At 43.8% G+C, this 17,115-nt stretch overlaps 1 protein-coding gene and 1 long non-coding RNA gene across 2 annotated transcripts; one reads left to right on the top strand and one right to left on the bottom strand.

Moving 5' to 3' along the window:
• Positions 1-2,031: 2,031 nt before the first annotated feature.
• Positions 2,032-7,650, bottom strand: LOC119715641 (uncharacterized). The gene is made up of 3 exons (XR_011804576.1): positions 6,793-7,650; positions 6,259-6,690; positions 2,032-2,767 (listed from the first exon to the last, which is right to left on the bottom strand). It is a non-coding gene; the product is annotated as an uncharacterized lncRNA (long non-coding RNA).
• Positions 7,651-13,171: 5,521 nt separating this feature from the next.
• On the top strand, positions 13,172-16,297 carry ATP5PO (ATP synthase peripheral stalk subunit OSCP). Its single transcript, XM_027449157.2, has 7 exons — positions 13,172-13,280; positions 13,368-13,418; positions 13,495-13,605; positions 13,903-14,032; positions 14,153-14,265; positions 15,740-15,826; positions 16,118-16,297. The coding sequence occupies exons 1-7, from the start codon at positions 13,254-13,256 to the stop codon at positions 16,229-16,231; spliced, it is 633 nt and encodes a 210-aa protein (XP_027304958.1). The 5' UTR covers positions 13,172-13,253; the 3' UTR covers positions 16,232-16,297.
• Positions 16,298-17,115: the final 818 nt, after the last annotated feature.

The following is a 17,115-nucleotide window of genomic DNA, read 5'->3' as shown; positions in this document are numbered from 1 at the left end:
GCTCCCATTTTTCCATCTGGGAAATCTCAACAAAATGAGTTCATGCAGTGCTGGAACAGCCTGGGACTTGATTTGGGCACACAGATCAATCCTGCAGCCAAAGAGCAGGATGCTTAGCACATCCCAGACACATTGGACTCATTGCACATCCCTTGCACAGTTATTCGACGCAGGCACCGTGGCCATTTCTACAGGACTTGGGACATCTGCGTGACAGCTGCGAGTTCAGAGTGGATGCTTACCTTTTTTTTTTCTGACAGCACAACATTTCTGTGTGGAAAAAGGTATATCTGAGCATGTAAAAGTCGTGATTTTGGATGGGATGTTGCACACACAGAAGCAATGGCAGATTTTAACTGTTACGTTTCTGATGAAAATGAAGAGATTCTTTTTAAAATCTCTGTAAGTCTTAAAAAATCTGACCTGTATTTCCTTATTTGACCACATTAACAGCCGCTGTTTAGTGCTTTTTCTCTAAATCATTTTACATCTAACACTTGAGCCATCCCAGTTGTTAACCACCATCACTGTTTCAATGCTACCTACGATTCGGCAGCTTTAGGGTTTGTCCATACAAAGTCTTTGAAGAGAGAAGGGAACCCACAGAGCATTTTCTCCCTCCTAATAGTTAATTTATCACATCTGATATTTGCAAGCTTTATTCCACCCAGTCTATCAAGCACCAGCACCACAAAATATTTAACAAGATTTGGATCCTGAAAAGATTTATTTCTAGACTTTAAGCAAAAAAAATGACTTGCGCTCTTACATCCAGGGATAGTTTTGTGTGGAAAGAGGTGTCAGAATGCCAATACATATGGCCAGGGACATTTTAGCTGATTGAGAAACACATGCTTTTTTTTCTTTTTTCCTGGAAACAGATATGCCCATTCTAGAACTTTCTGTTCCCAAATTAACCCCGTTTAAATTTAAGCACTGGAAAAATTTCTCCCAGAAACGGGGTCTCTATCTTCCTTCTTTGCATCAGAAGTTATTCCAGACCTCTGGCCAGCAATTTTAAGTGTTCTGTATTGATTTTCCTTTGCTGGCACCATCCAACAAGGCAGCAAAGCCCAGAGAAGGCGAGCTGAGCTCAAGGGTATTCGCAGCATTTATTGCAATAGACAGCCCCCTCGACGGGAACCCACATGGGAATGTTTAATCTGGCCAGTCGGAACAGGCCAGTTAACCATCATCAGATGGAAAAAGCACTTGACAATATCCTGTAGAGAAGTATCTAAACACTGACAGGGGCTGATGAGCAAACAGATTTTCCCAGCCCCGGTTCTTGTGACTTGCTCTTCAGAGCTGTTTGTGGATTGCAGCATATAACTCACAAATATTAATTTTTACTTTCTTGGTTGTTGTTATTTAGACCACCAGAGTGGTTTGAAAGACACTTTAAATACAAATTAGATGAAATTCACCTGAAGAGGTCACTGCTCATCAAATACAAGCTGAAACTATGGGAGAAGGTGAAAACACCTGAGCAGAAGGAAAGAATGACTGCGGTAATCAGGTGCCATGGATAGCTTTTGAAACCTGAAGATGAAAAAATCCTCTCCGACCTGAATGCAGAATTTAGCATACATTTTAGCAGACTGTGAAGGCTGGAAAGACAACCACAAAGGTCATCGAGGGCAGATTTAGAGAGGAGGAGTCAGTGGGAGAAGAGTCAACACCAAATTACGGGCTATGTGAGAGGGAGCCTGGGCAAGGAGTTGGAAACTTCTGTCCTCATGTCTGTCCTCCCCACACCAACAAAGAGAATGAACTTGCAGGATCATCACTGCTGTGTAAATTAAAGCACAGGTGTTAATCCTTCAAGCTCTTCATTAATTTTTCGGCACTGCAGCTCCATTGGTTGTAACTAAATTACCTGTGATTTTCATGGGGGTGAGATCAGAATCAGACTCCCTTTTTTGATTTAAAAAGATAAAAAAGGAGAAAAAAAAAGAAAAAAAAAAAAAAAAAAAAAAAAAAGAAGTGTTGACTACAGTAGATATATTACATGGGTGTACAATTATCTGGAATAAGACACACAATAACATGCTGACTAAAGCAGAGGATGGCATCACTTTCATTGCCACGCTATCAGCACCGGGTTCACGTTACACCTGAGCACAAACGTTACTATGCTGCACAACAGAATAATATCAAAAGCTAGATCGCATTACTCATCCAGGCTGAAACAACAGATTAATTGACACACAGTAAGCTGGCTATGGTTGTGTTGCTATTACCCTGAATCCGTACAGCTACGTTCATGAATCAGAAAGATTTCTGAGACTGTTTTTCAATAATTGAGCGTTCCAGTGAATTCTTAGTTAGCAACAGCATGGTGCGGTACTGCGAGATGGCAGCAACATTAACACGATTTTAAGGAACAAACAAAATGGCCCCAGCATCTATGAACTGGCAATCAGCAGCCTCCCATGAATTGGAAAAATATTCAAGAGGGTGTTACTGTCACTTATCCAGGACCAGTGCAAAAAAAATGCATGCTTAGATATTTCTGTAATGAATGTTCATCTTCCAAACCAGATTTTAAGACTCTGGTATTAAAAATGACTGACTAGAGGAAGGAGTTATACTATTTTTATTTCAATTTTCCCCTCACTCAAAAAAGGAAAAACCTCTTAATATGTCTACATCCACAAAAATCCTCAGCGTCTATTTTCTTGTCTGCTTAGGAAGGTTATTTCTTCAAACAAATAAACAAACAAACAAAACACGAGTTTTTCTTCATTCTTCAATTCACTGCAATCTGAAATATGAACATAAATATTTAATATAAAATATGGATAAATAAAAGAAGACATACATAAAAACAAGCAAAAATATGAGACTTCTTCAGCAGTATTTAACATACAACTTTGCAAACAAAGCCTTTGTGCACGTCACTGTAAGCAAACCTGGGGGGGCTGCTCTGCAACACTAAATCAACAGTGCAAGGCAAAATGCAAGTAACATAATTTAAAACAAACAACAAATGAAAACCGTCTCAGCAGTCACTTGTAGTTCAAGCAGTAGTTTGATGGTGGAGGTACGAATTGTAGACTAAGGATCAACAGCCTGAATTTTGCGGGAAGTCTGATGAAGTGATCATTGTGGTCCAAATAGGTTTAAGTATTTTAACTAGCCCTTTAGCGCATATTATTACACCCTTTTATTTCAAGATCAGATTGTCTTTCAGCTAAGAACACCATCGTTGTTTTTTGTTGTCATTGTTGTTGAAAAACACCGGTGTTTTTCACTTTTTCTCCCAATTATATTCATCGCAGGAGTTCTTCCAGGCAAAGTAGGTGACATGTAACCTCTCTGACATACCACATTTTCATCCACATCTTTATGTGGATGAAACTCCTCCACTTCCGAACATAATTTTATGTTGTTTCTTTTATATATACACATGCAAGTAAAGATAGATGTAAAAGAAAGGAAAATATGCAAATGGTTTTTGGAAGAGACCTGCACTGGGTTTAGTTCTTGTGGGTTTATCTGCAAAAAATTTGTTTTGTTAGAGTTGTTTTTACAGATTACATTGACCCTGAGTCATCTGGGGAGAAAGAAGACCGTGATATTTCTTGTGGCATGAAACAAGCCAACCAACTCTATTTCTTGCAAATCAATAAGAGAGATTTAAAGAAAAAAAGAAAAAAAAAAAAAAAAAAAAGGAAAGCTGTGATGATCAATTTAAGGAAGTAGAAAAGAAGTGTTGCTTTTTTAACAAAATAAATGTAGTTTCACAGTGACTATAGCAGAGTGCGTAGCAGCCTCCTCCCTTACTTTATCTCAGCAGATGCCTACAAAACCCAATTACTGGATGATCCTCTCTTCAAGCCAGGTGGTAATGAAATGATGATACAATATTTCCAGCTGTTAGCACAACCTCTAACTTGTAAAACACGGAGACATGCCCAGAAAACACGGGCAAAAGTAGGTAGGTCTGCTGCTTAATAGTAGTCATAATAATAAGATGTTAACGATACCAAAATACCGAGTGGTATTTACCATGAAACTCACAGATAGAAAAAGTCCTTCAGCTATTTTCTTTTCCAATGTCATTAGAGATTAGCTTGCTTCTTTTTTTACCCCTGCCCAGCATAACACCCTTCTGCTTTCTGCACAGACTTAGATACTTGCATGTGTTGTACTTGGCACTGTTTCGTGGTAAGATGTAATTTATCTTTTAACTTTTGCTGTGATAACTCTCAGCCCTCAGGAAGGACTGAGACAGATTGTCAAATTTGAATTAAGACTCCGCAGAGGTCTTGCAGCGTGCGTAAATGACATTAAAGCTCCCAGCAAAGCACCTTTCTGCTGCTGAAGTCGTGGCGTTGGCAGGCACCAGGCATGGCACGCTCGCTGTCCTAGACCTGTGCTGGGTCTGGCGTTCCTCTGCCAGTCACTGGCATCTGTCTGAACAATTCACATCTGTGCTTGAATAACAAGGGGAAGCCTTGAGCCGTTCATTTCCTTGAGGCATCGGTGAATGCACACAGTTATGGGCCTCGTAGTTTTTCACTTGGTCCTCGTTCACCAAAATATAATAGCTCCGTCAGCTGTCAAGCACTCAAGCTGAGAAGCTTTGTGTAGTGACAGAAAGATTTGCAAACGGAGGGTGAAATTCTGCAGATTTTTCATACACCTTAAATTTTACTGTGGCTGCTGTCAATATTTGTCAAAGCATTTTATGGAAGAAATGTCTTGCCAAAATAAATTAATAAATAAAACTGGGCAATCATTCCAATTAAAGTCCTTCAAGTTAGAAAAGCACAGATGATAAAAATTCCTTTTTTTTATATATCATCAGCAAAAATGGCTGCAAAACCAGGACAGGCTTATAGATGTGCCTGAAGCATGGGTATGCAAGGGACGGTATTTCACTTGGGATGTTTTACTCATCTGTAGTAGTAGTTATCACTTCAAAGTGCTACGTTCAGATACTACTCTCAGTGCAAATTCTGAGCATCTTCTCCTGGGATTAAATTGGCCTTATGTACAAAGACCAAGGAGCCTGAGCCTTGGACAATGAATTCACTTCAGTCTGCTGTGATTTTGTGAAAAACATGAAATGGAAGTTGTGCTGTTTTCTTTGTTCTGTTGATGGACAAATGTCGCTGAACACTGTGAGATTGCTTTCAGTATCAAACTGCAGTCGCTGTACCCCTCAGAAATTTGTAGTGCGAAGACATACCACCCTGTTGTAGGGAAGTCTGATTTCTCTGGTTCCACCATGTACCCCAAAATGCAGTAAGATATGCCCGCAGCAGAATGGGGTAAGCCAAAACTAAATTTTGGCTCCCTTAAATAAGAATTGTAGGACAAAACGCAGTTTTGCTGACTCCATCAGTGCTGCCATATCTGCAAGCGTAGATGAGGGGCGATGCAGCTGTTCATCTCGCAGACCGTTGTGTATTTTGACAGTGTGGTTTTCCCCTCTTGCTTCCCTCTTTGCTTTGGCTTAAACAGTAAGTCTGTCCTCTGACGTGCAGAAGAAAAACACAGCGTTCAGACGCCAGAACCGATCTGCTGCCTTTTACCAGCTCTTTTGCATCCCTCCCTTCTTGCCACCTGGTAACACTGTGAGTAACAATATGTCCAAAAAATTAACGTTTTAGATCCAGAGATTTATTGAAACCCTGTCCTGGGTAGACCCTTTGCAAGAGGCTCCTTTTGCCCTCGAGCAAGGCAGCTCCTATTCTGGGTCTGCACACCTGAAATGAGCTGCAGATACGTCTTCTCTGCAGCTCTGGAGATCAGGCTCTGTTGTTTACCTTCTGTAATAACGACTCCACTTCTTATAGAATAGGACTGTTTTTTTCTCTCCCTCTCTCCTTTTTTTTTTTTTCTTTTTTTTTTTCTTTGCGCATGCAACAGCTGGATTATGCAATCATTTCGGGGAGGGGGCTTGGCAGACAGTCTCTGCTGAAATCACACCCATCAATCTAGAAAATCATCACTGGCGTTTGTGATATGGGCTCTCATCCACGGTGCCCTGGTGTGGAGGAGCCTAAAAAGAAATAAAATCAAAATCTCCAAATGTCAAGGAAATTTCCCTCTCTTTGTGTACACAGACATGTGGTCCTCGCATCAGGATCTGCTCATATGAGTCAAAGAAGGAAAGAGGGGAGGGGGGGGATAATCTGAACCGCCTGGTTATTTATGTATTTATTCATGCCAAAGCCAACCTGTACCCCACCTCAGGCACGGAAAGTGTTTATATCTCAGAAATCACACCCACATTTTACATACCAGGAGCTCAGCCCAGCCTGGGGCTGCTCGTGATCCCCGCGACAGCCAACGGTAGCTGCACGCGTCCACCCGGGAGGGAGCGCCTCTCGACCCGCAGGTGCCGCCGCCCCTTTGCGAGCAGAAAATTAATATTTTATAGCCGGGAAAAAGAGCTGGGAACGGCCCCGCTATACCGTAGTAGCCGGCGCCGTGCGTGATGTATAGCTTGCTGCCTAGCAATGTTGCTAGGAGACACAGCACCAGCCACGAAAATCCTGCATTTGCTCGTGGTGGCTGGCGGGGTGGGCTCGACGTGACGCTTTGCACACCCCGAGCGGTGCGGGAAGAGGTGCCTGCTCCACTCAGGATCTGGCTGCCGAGATGTCTCCGCCGCCGCGCTCGCCGCCCTGATGAGCTGCATCACGATGCGCCACGCGCTGCAATAATTTTCCACTGGAAAAAAGCAAAAAAAAAAAAAATATATATATATATACACACACACACACACATGCCGCCCTCCCCTCCCTGCTTCCTGTTTCTTAGTGCTCTTCGAACCTGATTGAGAGAGTAGTGGAATTTTACAGCTGCATCCCGTGATGCTCTCGCTCTCGCTCGCAATCCCATGGCCTGGCTCATACCTCAAACTCCCCGTAAAGTCGGATCACAATGATGTGACTCACTATTATAACTAAAGATAGATCTCGTCGAAGCAGTCATGAGCCCTGGATGCTAGATGTTTTGTTGTGATTTTTTTTTTTCCTCCTCTCTTTTCCTTGCTGCTCCCCTCTCTCCTGGCTCCATAATTTTTGACCTTTGGAAGTCCGTCCCATGCGAAGGAGTGTTTGAGTGGTACCTATGGCAGGTACACCAGATGCTTTTCCTGGCCTGAAGAAAGCCATGCATGGCTGCACAGAAGCAGCACACACAGAGCTGTGTGAGCTCGCCTGGGTCCCAGGTTGGAGTTTCATAGCTGAGCGACTCCTAACACCACATAGGCACAGGGCAGGATAGCCACAGAAAGGAGCGAGAAGCATTTTAAGACGGTGTTCTTCTAAACCTAACAACCCTTTTTTTCCCCCGTCTTTTTTTTTTTAATTATTATTACCTTTGTGTTTCCATACCAGTTGATTTCAAGTGTGAGCATTCACCTGGACCATTTAACACCCACAAAGAGCAGGGCAGCGCTGGTGCAGGAGAACACAAAGTGAAACAACCAAGACACCAACCAAGAAAAGAAGGGCTCTTGCCCAAAGACCAGCAGCTCCTGATAAGGCCACAGAAGGGCTCAGCATCAGTCAGGAGCAGGCAAGTGGCAGGAGAGGTAAGACCTGCTCTGCCATCAGCCACCCCGTGGCAGTGGGGACGTGTGGATCATCGGCTCTGGTGAAGCCCCACAGGCATATCCCTAATAGCTCTGCGGGGAAAACTCACCTGGCACCTCAGGAGATGTTGTGCTGAAGGAGAGCAGCTCCTGCTGCTGCAAAGCGATCTGAAACCCCCCCAGGCTCAGCTGGCCAAAGCTGGGGAATGGAGAATTGACTTTGATTATGCCATAAATACGGATACAGAAACCAGCAGGTGAGGGAGCTGGAGGCAGTCCTCTGTTTGGACAGATTGGACCCGTTTCAGCCCTGTATAATTCCACTACTGTCAAAGGCATTACACCGGGGATAAAACCAACCCATTATTTTTAACCTGGCCATTTCCTTTCATGCCCTTGATTCGGGAAATCCCTATGCAAGCGCATGGCCTTAGTCATGTGAATATTCTCACTGGAGGCAGTGTGACTGCTCACGTACTTGGGGCCTGAAACAGCAATGGAGGGAAAGGAGAAACAAAGGTATTATGGGAAGAACAACGTACTGTAAGGTCTGTGAAAGGTGTCTGTCCACCTGGGGGATTACAATATTTCCAGCTAGGTTTCCCCTTTTAAGCTTAACAATTTCTATGAGACCAGCAGTACCTTTAGGAAAACAGTGTAAGGTACGACGGCTCTAAGGGACGGGGGAGGAGAACAAAATATCCCATATATCATTAAATGTTCCTAAAATATTTTTTTAAAAAAATCCTTTAACAAAGAAGCTAGTTATGCAAAGGTCCTCTGGGGACTGCAATCTATGTCTGTGACTTTCATAACCTTGCCCCGATTCCCTCTCCTGCACTTGCAGGGAACACCCTAGGGGGCTTCCTAGGAAGCCTCAACATGCGTGCCTTTCTGCAGTGCTTCTGGCTTCGCAGTTCTGCTGTTCCTCAAAAAATACACAAGCCAAATCATGACTTCCAAATACCAAGAATTGTGATCTTTAACCATTGTCATATGCCAGCAATGCTCTACAGAAATCTCTCGTGTGTTTCTATCTTGCAGCAATCTAGAAGACAGACCAGGAAAGCACTGACCAAAGAAATGTGATTGATGAATCCCTGTTACACCCAGACTATTCTTCAAATTCCCCTACGCAAAAGCTCTGCTTTCGCCACTTTCCGAAGACCTTTCTGACAAGGGCTGTGCACATACCACAGCGTCTGGCCGCAGCATGAAATGTAACGACAAATCTTGACCTATCGGATTTAAGCCGTAGACATGTGATCTAAACAAGGGTGACTTTCACAGATAACACACCACAAGATAAGTGATTCAGTGAAGTTCCTGAAGCCAGCAGTTACTCCGGTCTGTAGCACAGTAAATGAGATCAGGCTCACCGTAATAAATGAATCCGTAAAGGAGGTGCTCACGTTCACTGCAGAACAGGCTAAGGAACGAGAGGCAGCAGACTTGCTGAATTCACTTATCATTACTACAGGGCAAGAGCTACTAGAAAGTTACGTCTACGGTTCCTTGAATACTCTTTAATAAACTTTTCATATTCAGCCAAATGAGGGAAAACACCTTCTTTATTTTACCAGCTGCTGTGCCCACCAAATTTCCCCTTTCTTGCATGTGGACCGTTCAGATTTGCTATGAAAACAACCAGCTCGGTTCCGTCCCTACTTTCTCTTTCAGGTTTATGTATGCACCATTCAAACAACGCAGGCAAATCCATGAAATTCATTTCACAGGACATTGAGCAAAGGAATGTGGAATAATGTTCCTCGGTTGCTGACATATGATCAAATGCAAGTTTGCTACAAGGAAAGAGGAGACACGCAACAGCCTTGAAATGGATCAAAATCTTGCCACAATAACCATAGTTACTACATGAACGCAGTTATAATATTAGTATTGGCTTCCCTCTTGTGGCAACGAGCAAGCTGTAGCTCTAATATGCAACCAGAATCCGCCGAGGCATCTGTCTGATACAGAATGCTGCAATATGCTCATTCGGCAAGACCCCTGCATCCACGCACAGGACAGCTGATTCCAGCTCCAGGCAGATGCAAAGACCTACACGCAGCAAGTGGATGGCAGCCTGGGGTCTCAGCTCTGCAGAGAAAACACTGACAAGATCAGAGATTCACCCTGCTATGACTCAAGCCAGTATCTGGCCCAAGTTTAAACTGAAGCAAGAGATGTTTTCCACTCACAGGTGCACTTTTAATCCTGTAAAAGAGGTACCTAGGCTGTTAGCTGTCTCTGGCTGAGATGTGGCTCATCTTCTAGGCCTGCTCAGTAAAGGATTTCTGCTGAGCCTGTCAGTTCAGTGGTCATTCCTGTGACAGACCACCAGTACATGGACCAAAATCTCATTTTTTTTGCCATTCTGACTCTAGAGGTGGGACAAGGATTAACATCCCACTTTCCACAGCAGTAATGGAGCAGGCATGAAGGTCCTCCTCTACTTTATTTTCTCCATAGCCACTTGCACATTACCATAATTTGACTGACAGTCGTGAATTTAGGTTTTTTTAATGGCAGCGTGTGTGAGAAGGTATCATTGCTATTAATAAAGCGTGTTTCATCGACCAAATTTAAAGCTGTTTGTAAAGGATGTTGGTCTCATTCTTGCTTTTTTACAGATGGGGGAACTGAGGTGCAGAATAATTAGAAGCCAATCAGCAGGCCCAAAGCAGAGCTGAAAATAGATCCCAACTCTCCCGAGTCTCAGTACAATGTTCTAGCTGCTGCTCTGCCAATCTGTGAGATGGCAAAGCTCAACTGTTAGCACTTACCTACACCAGAACATGCCAATTATTTGTATATTTTCCAGAATCAGTTATTTTTACACGTAATATTTTGTGGACGTCTTCTAAAATGGTCAAATGTCCAAGTGAGCCCTCGTCACCATTTCCAGTATAAGGCCTTGCTGATTAGTGTTAATTTTGCTGATCTATTAAAATCATGTCATAGCTCAACCTCAATTTTTCAGGCTTATTAAATTATCCTAAAAGAGACTCAGAGCAGACATTTTGCCAATGAAGCTACAAGTACTTAATTGTGGTTGTCTTTCCCTTTTACAACAGATTACTATGGCAGCACAGAAAGTAAACTGTCGTACACGTGATACTTCTGGGGTGCTCGTGGCACAATAACATCATAACGACTTATTATTTTATCATATAGCAGTGCTAGATGGAAATCCCCTTTGGAGGGCAGGCAAATGTAGGCACAGGTGCTTGGTTTTGCAAATGCCCCTACAAATAATTTTCAGTGGAGTGCTCCAATGCTGAGGTCAGTGAGTTCAGCATCCTAACTCAATTAATAGGGCTGCTGCTCCTATTCTGAATTCCCCTAACAATCTATGTGGTTTTACAATCGCTCTTGCCAGCTTGGAAGGAAAAAAGAAAATGTTGTCTGCCTGCTGTTACTGAGTGAAAAACCCTTTTGTTAATGGCAAAATGAGTCAGGTCTTGCCTAGGCAGCTAGGTTTTAGTGTGCGGGTCACTCCACCTGCGACAGCTTAGTCCCCAGGGAGCCCGTGTGACAGAGCACTTGCACTTACCTGCCCATGCAGAACAGTTTGCAGGGCAAAGGTACGAAAAACAACCAAGTGAATTAGATTCAGCAGGAGCACTCACTGCTTCTGGGAAATAAAAGGGCAGACCCTGAAAGAAGGGAAAAAAAAAAAAAAAAAAAAAAGCTTCCTTCAGCAGCCACAGGAGCAAAACCACAGTAGCAACAGAGAGGTGAGGTAGGTCATAGCTTTTCTGTGTCACATTCCCTGAACCTAACTCGAGCCTGCGAGTGGAAGTCTCCTCTGTTTCTTGTAAATAACAAACTTTTTGTAGAGGTCAGGAACTTGTTTGCAGCTACACCCTGGCTGCTCTGGGACCCTCCCATGCTGAGTATGGGAATACCAGGCTCAGCCAAAGGGAAACAGCTGGCTGCAATTACTGGCTAGCAGGTGCAGAGGAGCACTCCAAACAGGCCGAAAGCTAAGGTTTCAGGTGATTTTCAAGGTGAGGGACTAAAGTACTTGGTGTTTTTAGCCTCCTTAAAGATTTTGAGTCACTAGTTTAATTACTGGAGGGGTTTTTGGTATTTCATGTGCTTTTTGAAGGAGCTGGCCGTAGTTCGGTGGAGGCTAAGTTTGGCACATTTTGTGGAAATAAACAGATATGCTCTCATCATCGTGAGGACACCAGATGTGTTGTTACAAGCTTCATCTCATTTTACCTCTACATGCTGCAAGCACTCTGGAACGGTCTGTCTTACTACGAGTTTTATGATGACTCATGCAGCTGGACCCTGCTTGAAACACTTCCCCACTGCTACCATGGTAGAATAATAATGAAGAATTATCACATTCTTTCTAGAGACTTAAAAGTGCTGATTACAGTGAGCTCTGTGGCTGCTAGGCATGTGTGAAGTCCATGTCTTCAATAAGCACAAGCGTGTGTTTAAATTAATCTAAACTCAAATTACTTTGAAGATTTCTCAAATAGAAGTAGAGAGGCTATATTTAGTAGGATTTCAGATCTAGTCTGTATCAACAGGAGAATGCTTGTTATGATGCATTATGAATATGAATAACACTATATTTCCTAAGAATGAGTACTCTGAGGTTACAGTGCCACAAGCAGTGACCTCCACATAAACCAACAGACCTGCAAGTGGATGTTCTTCCAGGTGTTTCTCATGACCTTGTAATCAGAGTATGTGCATGAGTGCTCAGTGGTATTGAACCTACATGAACACGCTGAAACAAGGGATAGAGGTAAATGTCAAATAATGAAGGACGGGCACTACAGGGAGTCCAAATGCTTTGTAGGAGGAAAAAAACTTGAGTCTGTCAACAGTCACCTTGTTTTCCATGTGCCTTAGCATAGTATCCAGGAGGACCTGCTCTATGATCTTGCTGGGCACAGAAGTGAGATTGACTGGCCTCTAGTTCACCAGGTCTTCTTTTTTTCCCGTTTAAAAAATGCCTTTTAAAAAATAGGCATTATATTTCCTCTTTTCCAGTCAGCAGGAACTTCATTGGACTGTCACAACTGCTCAAATACAATGGATAGTGACTAAAAGATCATGGAGTGTTTCAGGGTTACTCTAATGAAATTTTGGATACAGGACCCCATTTCAAACAAATGCATTCTCTGTACTTTTCCCAAGTTTCAGTGCATGCACATTACAACAACAAAAAAAAAATACAGAATGTGTGTTTTTCCTTAAACAAATCCTTTTCTTCATTTTAGATGTGTTTTTCTTAGTACCGAAGTTATTAAAAATATCAAGAAGAATGGTGTTAGAACGGTTAAAGCTCTCATGAACTACACTTGTGGCTTTGCATGTCCCCAGAGCAAATACAACCGGCGATACAGGAGCTCAATTCCAGCACCCAGAGCACCACATATGGGTTACAGCATCGTGTTTCTGAGGGGATGCTGTACCAGCTTCCTAAAGAGGAAGCCTTGAGGAAAGCCTAGCCTAATTCTCTGCTTTAGAGCGAGCACTAATCCTCCAACTTGTGGCAACAGCAACACCTAGCGCTCCCGGTCCGCCCTGCATGTGGAGCTGGTTTGGGGAGGGAGCAGCCAGCAGCCTACATCCCCCAGCGAGCCGCGCAGCGCTGAGGGGCGGTGCGGCCGCCATGCCTGCGCGGGGCCGGGCGGCGCCGTGACCTCCAGCGGACAGAAACAAAATGGCGGCGGCGGGGCTGGCGCTGAAGGTGATGGCACGGAGAGGGCGGGCAGGGAGGGAAGGGGGGAGGCGGTGAGGGGCTGTGAAGCCACCGCTGTGCTGTCCCGTCCCGCAGGTGCGGCAGCTGAGCACGTCGGCGGCCAGGCCGGTGTCCAAGCTGGTTAAGGTGAGTGGGGAGGGGGTGGGAGCCGGCGGGTCCCCCCCGTCCTGGGGCTGCCCCTGAGCCGCGCTGTCGCCCTTAGCCCCCCGTGCAGGTGTACGGGCTGGAGGGCCGCTATGCCACCGCGCTGTACTCGGCCGCCACCAAGCAGAAGAAGCTGGAGCAGGTGGAGAAGGAGCTGCTCCGCGTGTGGGTGAGCAGCCCGGCAGCAGCCATCTACCTGGGGCGTGGGGTGCCCCTGCTTTGGGGGGGGAGGTTGGACTGCGGGTCCAAGCTGTGCGAGGGGAGCAACACCCCTAAAACACCCCTAAAACAAAGATACCTCCTGTAAGTGAGCTGTATGTGGGGCAGCCATCATCCTGCTAGCTTCTCATCTCTTCAGGCTCGCTCAAGGAGCGACCTTGTTGCCCACTTGGATGGTTTGTTCACGCCTGGAGGACTTGTGGTGTGTTCATTTTATTGTTATAATGTTGTGTGTGTGTCCTCTTAGACTCTTTTGAAGGACCCCAAACTGTCCAGTGTTGTTATGAACCCTCATACCAAGAGCACAGTTAAACAAAAAGCCGTGAATGACGCTCTAGCAAAAGAGAAGATGTCCCCTATTACTGTCAACCTGATGAGTGAGTAATCATTTTGATTTTGAGAAACATCCAAGGCTGGTGGTTGTTACTGGTAGCAAACCAAATCTGCTTCCAGCGGGTGCTTTAAACCCTTTTGACACATCTACTTCTTCCATCCAGACTTGCTGGCTGAGAACGGTCGCTTGCGCTACACTCCAGGCATTGTGTCTGCCTTTGGGAAGATCATGAGCGCGTACCGAGGAGAGGTGCTGTGCACGGTCACCACCGCACAGGTAGGTTGGGAACCTCTAGGTTCACCTGAACAGATACAGGCATAAAAGGCAAAATTACTTAGCCTTATTTTGGTTTCTATAATACAAGCATCTTGCTGTGTGAGTAGTGAGGAAAAATCTCACCTCTCCTAGGATGAAAGTGTCTCTCCAAATAGTGTTTTGATATCCAAAAATTGTTGGTAAACAATTAAACGTGTTCCTCCTGTTTCAGCTTAACAGGTGACATCTTTCTTTCCTATGTGTGAACCCAGTGGCTGATAAGTCAGCCTTGTCTGCCTCCGCTCTTATTTCTGTCACTGAAATGGTACTGATCAGGTGTTAGAGCAAAGCAGAAGGCTGAGGACTAAGAATGCCTATGGCATTCTTAGAATGCAAGAAGCTGCAAGAAGCAGCTACATAATTCACTGTGTGCAGTAATTGGGGAAGTGGCTAATTCTGGAACTGCAGGAGGAATTTTTCAAAGGCAGATGATTATTGCTGATTCTTACAAAGGTGAGAAGGAAGATGTATCCGTTAGCTGTGAGGATGGAGATGTGGGGATTCTGGCACTTGATTAATTTCTTTGGTGATGGATCCATGCCCAGGTCTGTTAGAGCAGGAGCTTGCCTGCAATGTACATCAAGTAATTCTGTAGGCCTTGGTTGGGGCTAAAATGAACTGCCTAGTGGACTAAGTAAAAAGAGTCACCTATCTCAGGGTGACTGGCTCTCTGTAGGCCACAAGCACAGACTGTTAATCTAGTTGATAGCCTTCAGGGATGTGTAAACTCACAAGCCTGTGTAAACCTTTTCATGAATTTTCCCAAATAATTCATAAGTAAAGTTACTTTCCTGCTGCCTGTTGGGGTAGCGGTGATGGTTTCTTTTGGCTCTCAACTGTTAGCTATTAAATATAAATTATTGAAATTGCCGGTAATGCAAAAACACTACTTTTCTGTGAAATCTTTAATTTCTGTCACAGTGATATATGAGCAGCTCTTTGGGAATGCAAGGGTAATTTCACAGTGCTTCTCCCACGGGGATGCAAAGTTCCTCCATGGTGATGGGGTGCTCTCTGCCCGTGTCCTGAGTTGCTGTCCTGTGCTTTACGTCAAATTTTTCGTAGGCAAATAATCTGAACTGTTAGAAACAGCAAAATTTATCTTTTCTTATATAGCCTAAATGATGCTGTGAAGGTCTTCTGTTGAGTGCTTAATTTGGCAAGTAAATATGCTTGCTTGCTGAAGATATTACCATGAAGCTTTTGCTAGAAATACATATGCAGAGAACACAACGTTTCATGAAATTAAAGGAGCACAAAGTGACTTCTGTTTCTGTGCTGTCATGTGGTTATTGCTGTCCAAGAAGGTTGCTTACTCTGCCTTGCTGGAAGTGCCTTTAATTTTTCTCTTCAGATTTTCGTAACAAGTGTTCTCATTATATTATTTGAATTTTTAAGTCCTTAATTTTCCTTGTCTTCTGCTCAAATTTTTCAGCCCTTGGATGATGCCAGTCTCACTGACCTAAAAAGTGCTCTGAATGGATTCTTGGCTAAGGGAGAGGTCCTGAAGCTGGAGACCAAGGTACGGATTTCTGATTTGTACATATATTTAATCAAGTTAATGTTCAATTGAGCTTCTCTCTCTCTCTGATCTTTTTTTCTTTAAAAAGGAACAAACAATAAAAATATGTTGTGTATTCATTGTATTTAACACACTTCTGTGCTTTCTTCTAGACCCGATGATGCTTTAATTACTAAAATCTTAACTTCAGAATGTACTGTTTGCAAAACTCTCTTTTTACAAAAGTAAAAATTGTATACTAGGTCAGCAATTTTTTGCTAATGGAATTCCTGTTCAATACTTCTTCTTTAGACGGATCCATCAGTGCTTGGTGGAATGATCGTCAATATTGGGGAGAAGTATGTAGATATGTCGACGAGGACAAAGATCCAGAAACTCACCAAAATCATGAGGGAGACTGTCTAGCAAGCTGTCCTGACCATTCGCAATGAAACTTACAAGGTGGAAACAATAAAGTTATTCTTGAACTGATGGTTTCAAGTATTTTGATTCCAAAACACAGCAGGGGGAGAAAGATGATAAAACTAGTGAGTTTAACAGTCTTCACTGACCCTTTGGTAACACAGCTCACCTGTGTTACAGGTGAATGTTGCTCTGGAGGATACAGAGAATAACTCTGTATTAGCTGATAAATGTGGTCACAGAGTTGCAGTCAGTCTCCAGAGAAAACTCCCAAGCAGGAAGCTGTCTGGCAGTTCAATGATCCTGCTGCTGCATGTGCTGCTTCTCTGTATGGGAAGAGAAGACACTGGAACTGCAACCAGCAGATTCCTTCCTAAAGGTGACAAGGGCTGCTAAGCTGTCTTGTCATCAGTGTGTTCTCAACAGCTACTTCAGGCCTGCTTTACTTCCACATCTGTACAGTTCAACAGAGTTATATACATGCCTTAAACTAAGATTACCCTCTAAAATCTTTCTATGGGGAGTTTAACATGGAATAGCACTTGGGCTATGCTGCTGTACATTGTGCCAACCCAGCCCTGAAACAGCTGCAAAGAAATACATCCTCAAGGTGCAGGTTTTAGCAAGTGCAGAGCTAGAAAAATGGACTCACCTCTTCATAGGATATTGAGGACACTGACCTCAGGGCTGCTGGCCAAATGCAGTAATTATTAACAAAAAAATGGGAGAGACCAGAGTGGGACTTCCTATGTTCTCGTACAGCTGAGTCACAGTCACCAGCAAGCTGGATAAACACTGCAGATGACACACCTGGCCCCAGAGCAGGGTCTATATAAAGTAATAATGACACCTGGCATATTAAGCACTCACTTTTTAGGGGTTCTTTT

This window comes from Anas platyrhynchos, chromosome 1 (genome assembly GCF_047663525.1).
Source record: "Anas platyrhynchos isolate ZD024472 breed Pekin duck chromosome 1, IASCAAS_PekinDuck_T2T, whole genome shotgun sequence".
Lineage (NCBI taxonomy): Eukaryota > Metazoa > Chordata > Aves > Anseriformes > Anatidae > Anas > Anas platyrhynchos.
Note: the sequence above shows the minus strand (reverse complement) of the source record. Positions and strands in the feature narration are given on the sequence as shown.

Bases quoted from the DNA above. Each gene is read 5' to 3' on its own strand.
- ATP5PO (XM_027449157.2), top strand. From the start codon at position 13,254: ATGGCGGCGGCGGGGCTGGCGCTGAAG. The intron at 13,281-13,367 runs GTGATGGCACGG...CCCGTCCCGCAG, and splicing joins CGGCGGGGCTGGCGCTGAAG to GTGCGGCAGCTGAGCACGTC. The intron at 13,606-13,902 runs GTGAGCAGCCCG...GTGTCCTCTTAG, and splicing joins AGGAGCTGCTCCGCGTGTGG to ACTCTTTTGAAGGACCCCAA.